Below are 7,091 nucleotides of genomic sequence, written 5' to 3'. Positions count from 1 at the left end.
TTTCTATAGGTTGAAATGAGGAATGAAGTTGTAAAGACATAACAAATTAAATCCCCTTTCTGTATAAAGTTACAGCTTCTTCTGTAGACTTGTTCTAGGATCTTTAAATGCTGGAGCTACTGCAGTGCCTGTTTACTTTTTCTACTAAATGCATAGACTTCCAATTTTGAATCTCTCTCCATTACTGAAAAATGTTCCAAATATAGCAATGAAAAGCAACAGAAAATAAGAAACTTGATTTGCAAAGAGGAGTTGGATTTGCAAAACCAGTATTTTGATCACATTTCGATGTGAGAAGTTTTTTAAGACTTGCTATTTATTGTATAAATTTTAGACGCAGCTACAGTTTTTTATATTTTTAGTCTCTGAGTAAATGTGGAACTTGGCAAATCCTAGAGATTCATGTCCAAGCAAGGACAAATTCCAAACTTCTTGTTATTGCTCAAATGTTCTTCATTATGGAAAAAATAACTTAAACACGGAAGTGCAGTAGTGTAAGCAAAGAGAAGGCTTTGGAAAGTCTGTGACGAAGATCTCCTGTCATATTGCACTTACCTTTATGAGTCAGTGTGAGATGGGTTGTTTCAAGATTTTCCTCCTGTCATTTGTTAGGATTCCCTACATAATGTGCAATTCACAAATTACATGTTGTGAAGTCTTTGCTGAAATTAAAATTTTACAACCTATTAAAAAAAAAATCTTGAGCCATTTAGTTTTCTCCATTGTGATGGTGTTAACTAGAACATTTTTTGTTTATCAATTTGAGCACTGTTTGCATAACACTGTCCTTTACTGAATAAAAATTTGGAATAAAAGTATTTTTCCTCATAGGGAAGTTCATAATAAGGTATCACCATTCAGACTTCCCTGCCTTTTCACTTTAACTTATTTATCAAACAAAAATGGACACAATTGAATAAGAATTGAAATAGATGGTGCATATGTTTGTTAAGTAGCCAATGAGAAGAATGCCTTCCTGTGAGTAAATAGCATTCCAGTCCCTTGATAATTTCTCTTTTTTTTTTTAATTGAAAAGCCATATTGTTTCTATGACTATACTTTAGACAGACTTGCATATAAAGTCTGAGGTGCAAAATATTATCTTTTTTTAATATTGCTCTAATCAGTGGACAATCAGAGTGAAAAAGATAAAAATAATTTATAAGTAAACACTCTCAGGCTAGTTGGTCCCAGAAAGTAATCAGAAAAATAAGAAGCCTATTTGGGTGCAAGCCTAAGAAAATACAGCAGCCATCATGAATATTACTGAGAAGTAATATTCACAGAGATCCATGCCCTGGACACCTATAGTGGGGACCCTGGACACCTGTAGTGGGGTGCAAAAAACACTGCTTTTCAAGAAGAGTGTAAATGGAGTTTAGCAAGGTTGACATTTCAGCAGCCATTCCCACCTCTCTGTACTGCTTTACCCCAACTCCTTGGTATGGTTTCCCCTCATACCAGCAGGAAAAGGAGCTCTCAACACAACAAAAATCTAAGTTTCTCCCTGTGTGCATTGGCACAGAGAAGGCAATTCAGAGCTGTTAATGAAGTTATTATTTTTACAGACATTCACACAATGGAACTTTTAATTGTCAAGGACAATTAAAGAGCCTTAATTAGCGGTCAAAGGATTACAAGAGTGATGACATAAGACTCGGATTATTTCACAATGAGAATGAAATATTTCGCATGTCTTGAAAATTACTACAGCTGACATTTGGAAAACTTAAAAAAAAAAAAAAAAAAATCCTGGGGCTTTCTTCCAAAATGTAACATCACACACATGGTGTATGGCCAGCAAGCACTCAGGACAACCCTCAGTCACTCAGTTGTGCCTCAGGATGCATCTTTGAATTCTCTCAGTAACCTCTGTACTGCTGTTTATCAACTGTTTCTGAATTTGAAACTTTGTCTCAATTGCCAGGAAGGACAAGGAGTAAGTATGTTTATCTTTTAAAATGTATTATTTTTATTAAAATCAATTCTATATTTTATCTAAAAAATAATCTTTTGTGCTCTCTGTTCTGATCTCTGCAGTCTAGTAAGAATTTCCCTTTCTTTTTCACCACAAAAGTAATTCTGAAGGTCAGTATTAGTTTATGTGTAAAGCCATGATCCATTTTACTTAATTGCTCTAACTGGCTAATGAGTATCAATAGTAAAAAGGGTGATAGATGGACAGTGCATGAAAATTCATCAGAAATCAGTTCCAAGTAAGAAAAATATGTAATTATTTGTATGAAAAATGACTGGAATGTGTTAAGGACAGAAATTGAAAACCATTAATGTGGCTAATTTTCCATTAGCAGTAAATACTTCAAAATACTTCCAGAAATTGTGGAAAACAAAGTGCATTTTCTGTCAAGAGAACATTTGAAACTCTAGATTTATAAAGGGCTTGTAACCTGTGGTAGTACTCAGACACTGATTAGTAAACTCTGAAGAAATTTTTGCAATTAAGAACCCTGCAGAATCCTCAGGTACCATTGCTAGCCAAAAAAGAATTTGGATTTAGCTGTGAATAAAATCTAAGTAACAATGAAAAATAAAACTACCTAATGTTTTTAGCTGAGCCCACCATGAATGAATTTGTGGCTCCAGCTGAGAGATCATGTCTGAAGTGTGCAAAGTGACTGGCATAAGCTGATAGCAAGAAGTTGTCGGGAAAAGGGCAAGCAAGGACAATAAGCATTTCTTTTTATTCTATGTTTAGTAAAATAAATAATTCTATTTAGGTTTAACTGTTACCTTTTTTCTACATTATTTTTGAAATAGAAAGTGACAGATTCTCTCCCATTGCTCTCTCTTGCCTTAGCCAGCCTCCTCCTATAAGAGCATTAGATTTCTGCTGTCTCAGAAAGAGTCTCTTTGATGCTGATCAGCCATTTATTTGCTATATGTATTTTATCTGTAGTTTTAGATCCTCTCCAGTTATCTTTGCATGAGAGGTCTGTGAACTAGGTAACAGTCAGACTGTTGTGAAGGAAATCCAGGGAGCTATGCTAACTTGAATTGTAGCTCAGTTCCCCATCAAGGCTGCCAGCTTGAGTGAGTTTATGGACTCAGATACAACTTTGCTGCTCACCTAAATCTGCAGTGATGAAGAATGTTCTGTGCATTATTACCAGATAGCCTGATGTGGAATATTAACACTTAACTTATTCCTAGAGGCATCCCAAAAAATAAGTACTGCAAGGTGTTCATATTCAGACATCACTGAGGCTGTACATATATGTAAAAGAGATGAATGATGGTCCTAAATTCTCTCTTCAGAAATTCCATCATTAGCTGTCTCTCAGGTGTAAAATACAGAAGCTGAAAGGGCAGAGTTAAATAGCTGCAGCAGAAAGTCAACATTTAGAATGACTGATTGCAAAATACTGATTTTTTCAAATACATTCTTCTTTGTGATTGACATGCTCAACTTGCATATGAAATACTGAAATGTCAGATGGCAGAACAGGCTCAATAATAACTTGCCTACCATGATGTTCTGAGACCGAATGCCTGCAAAAACCAGGGTCCAGGCACTATCATCAAGCACGGCAGCACCGGAAGGATGAAGCAGGAGGCAGCTCTGACAGTGGATCTCTGACAGAATGTCCAGTGGATTTTCATGGGGGGATAAGGTTTTGCCCATGTTCTTACTTCTGCACAATCTCACACAAAGTTACCAGAAAGAAAAAATGGTATTGCCAATGCTATGGTGGACTAAACACTTTGCAGCCTGGGACAACCTCTCTGCAGCTGAACTGGAAATTTTTGAGCTGGAGAGGAGTGCTGTAAATTTAAAGCTGCAGAGACCTGCCCTCCAGGCACGATTTTTAGTGTAGTATTTTGGAGGAGTCAATGTTTTATTATTCCAACTGCTGACATTTGAAGGCAATAAGCAGTCTAATCTAACAGCAATTTTGAACCCAAAGTTCGGGGTGGGAGGAACTGAGAAAGAACAAAAGAATGCAAAGTTCAGGCAGCAAGTGGCGCATACAGAGAGTGAGCAGCTTTCCCAGTTCGGGGAAACAGGTATAATCCTGCTTCAGCAGGATAACAGAATATAATTATATATTAATATATATATAATATAGTATATAATACAGTAATATAGTAATGTACATAGCATGGAAAATATGAGTAAGGGCAGGGAACGATGCAAAGCTGGTTTTGTGTCACCAGCATGACTCCCCCTACTCTTAGGGAGATTAAATTCTCCCATATCTGTGTCTGTCATCAGTCTGGAGGAGATGCACAGAACTATTAATTTGCCACTTTCCTTCCTCTGTGCCACTTTAAACAGTGGAAGCAAGGAGAGGAAACTTCATGGGATGTAGAGGAAATTCTATCGTTGCTGATTCTGGAGGCATTTCCAAACGCTGCACATATCAAGTATGGATTGATCTAACCTATAATAATCAGTAAGGACTAATAAAGAATTTTCAGTAGTTAAATGTTTATTACACCACTCGTGGGAGGCAATTTTTACATTTTTATGGGGTTTTTTTTGGGTTTTTTTTTGCAGTCATTTTCTCTCATTTCAAAGATGTCTCCTGTTCTCTTACAGATTTTTAAAAGATGACTGAAACTCCTCTACTGAATATTTCCTCCTCAAACCAGAGTGGAAATCAGAGCAACTCAATTGATTGCCCAGACTTGGATGAGTGGTGGAACATTGTGTACTATATAGTACCCAAGTACCTCAACACTGTCTGTATTATTGGCATGCTTGGAAATGTGTTTGTTCTCTTCATTTATTCACTGCACAAGGGCCCCCTGAAGATAGCTGAAATCTACCTTACAAATCTGGCTGTTGCTGATCTTATCTTCCTCATGTGCCTCCCTTTCTGGGCGGAGAACATCAATAATGAGTTTGAGTGGCCCTTTGGCAGTTTCCTGTGCCGCAGCATCAGCACCTCCATCACCCTGAACATGTACACCAGCATCTACCTGCTCGTGGCCGTCAGCATGGACCGCTACTTGACTTTTGTCCACACCTTGAACCACAGGGAGATATGGAGCAAAACCATGACCAAAGGGATCTGCTTGCTCATCTGGTTCTTTTGCATCCTTCTCAGCATCCCAGCTTTCACGTTCCGGACTGTGAAATACTTTCCCGAGTTGAATATTTCAGCGTGCGTTTTGGACTTCCCCTCTCCATCGTGGGAAACAGCTGAAAGCCTGGTGTCCAACGTGGTGGGGTTTCTGTTGCCATCCACAGCCATCATCTTCCTCAATTTCTCCACCATTAGGTCCCTACAAAAAACAGCAAGAGAACGAAAAGTACTCAGGGCAAAGGGTTGCAAGAGGCACAGAGGCACAAAGGCAACCAGGCTGATCCTCACTGTGGTACTGATGTTTCTTTTCTGCTGGACTCCTCACCATTTTTTTGTATTCCTTGATACATTATACCGTACAGAAGTGATCCAAGGCTGCTTCTGGGGGGAGCTGATCAACTTTGGGGAGCAGTTTGCTTATATGCTGGCTACCACCAACAGCTGCGTTAACCCCGTGATTTATGTCTTTGTTGGGAAATACTTCAGGCAAAAGGCGTCAGAAGTTTTCTCACAGTTTATTCCCTGTGGATTTCCTTCAAGATGGGTATCTTTCAAAGAAATGTCTTCAAATTTCAACATGTTTCCAGTCAAAAGCAGTTTAACATAATGATTCTCAGTTCCATCTTCATTTGGATATTAGAACTGATTTTATGCCACTGTAAATGGCATTAAAAATTAATATGAAATGCTCTGATCTGGCCTTTACAGACCAAGCTAATTATCTATAAAAGTGAATCACTTAATTGATTGCTTATTTTTCCTCAGGTTTGCTTTTCTAGTTCTGTGTTATCCATCCAAATGCATAGCATGTGATACCAGAATTTTATACCAAATTATCTAACCTGTCTTACATATTAACAGTGGCTTAAAAGAAAAACTTTTTGACAAAATACCAGAAATCTGGTCTCTCTGCGTAAGCCAGCTGAATATTTTGCTGCATTGTATCTATGATGACAACTACTATATCACCTGTAACACTATTCATAAAATTACAGCAGGTATTACAGAGCAAATACGAGTTTAATCTTTGGCTGATAAATGCTTTTGGGCAGGTATAGAATAACTTTGGCTATTTTGAACAATATTTTAACTGGTTTGCATGTTCACAGTAAGATACAGAGAATTTAAAAATTTTTGTGCACTTTAATTATATGCAGTGAATAACTATTGTCCAAGATGATGTAACACAAAGAAAGTGTACATAAAATGTAAAAAAAGCAAGGTAACACAGTAGCCTCCTCAAAACCTGACTTTTTCTGATCCAGTAAAGTATTACAAAATTGTTCATCAAGTACTGTAAAGATCCTTTTTGTTTGTGAATATATCATTGATACTGTATGATTTTGAGGCAAATCCTCAGATACATATTTATATTTTTATGAATAAAAATTAATAAACTATGTAAGATCTTAACTTACTTCATAGTCTTGTTCTTTCTTTTTTTAATTTTTTTTTTTATATTTTGTCTCTTTCCCTCTTTTCCTTTGGGGAAGAGCAAATATATAGTTCTGTGATTAAAAATCCTTGTTGCTACTAGAAGACAAACTCAGGTAGTAGAAGAATACTTCTTTCCCATCACAGCCACAGTGGCACAGTAGATGTAAGGCAAGTGATATTTGTTTCCATAACTCTCAAATGATGTGTATGTACAGACATGGAAGAAGATACTGCAGCCTCTTCAGCCAGAAAGATATTGGTGCAGGAGGGAGCATCTAGAAAATAATTTGTATAACAATTCATTTACCTACTCATTTTAAATCCTGTTTGGTCTTGTACTCACTGTAACAGCACTACATTTCCTGTGGTTCTTTTTAGTGTTTTGAATATGTAATTAATCTCTTATTTGATTGTAGAAATCTGTATATTCAACTTCATTGCAATAAGAATAGTGTTAATTTTTAATGGTTCTTTCAAACTTTTTGAATCTGAACAGTGGAAGCCTTTTGTAGACTTAAAAGCCCATCTTCCTGCAATGCTGGTTTAAGAATTAAGGGTGGATTAAAGGATCAGGGAGGAAGAATCTGTCATAGGTTTACTACT

The 7,091-nt window shown here is 36.8% G+C and overlaps 1 protein-coding gene across 3 annotated transcripts in view; it reads left to right on the top strand.

Moving 5' to 3' along the window:
• BDKRB1 (bradykinin receptor B1) overlaps positions 1-6,445 on the top strand; it is a 29,865-nt gene extending 23,420 nt beyond the window's left edge. Inside the window, exons 1-2 of one of the 3 annotated variants that reach the window (XM_083862875.1) lie at positions 1,488-1,939; positions 4,520-6,445. In XM_083862875.1, the coding sequence (XP_083719001.1) occupies positions 4,573-5,658 (1,086 nt within the window). In that variant the 5' untranslated portion in view covers positions 1,488-1,939; positions 4,520-4,572 and the 3' untranslated portion in view covers positions 5,659-6,445. Of the gene's footprint in view, positions 1-1,487; positions 1,940-4,519 lie in introns of those variants that run through there. The other 2 variants (XM_083862873.1, XM_083862874.1) reach the window with 2 other exon arrangements.
• The last annotated feature ends 646 nt before the right edge of the window (positions 6,446-7,091 follow it).

The sequence above is a fragment of the Zosterops lateralis genome, assembly GCF_965231275.1.
Source record: "Zosterops lateralis genome assembly, chromosome: 6".
Lineage (NCBI taxonomy): Eukaryota > Metazoa > Chordata > Aves > Passeriformes > Zosteropidae > Zosterops > Zosterops lateralis.
Note: the sequence above shows the minus strand (reverse complement) of the source record. Positions and strands in the feature narration are given on the sequence as shown.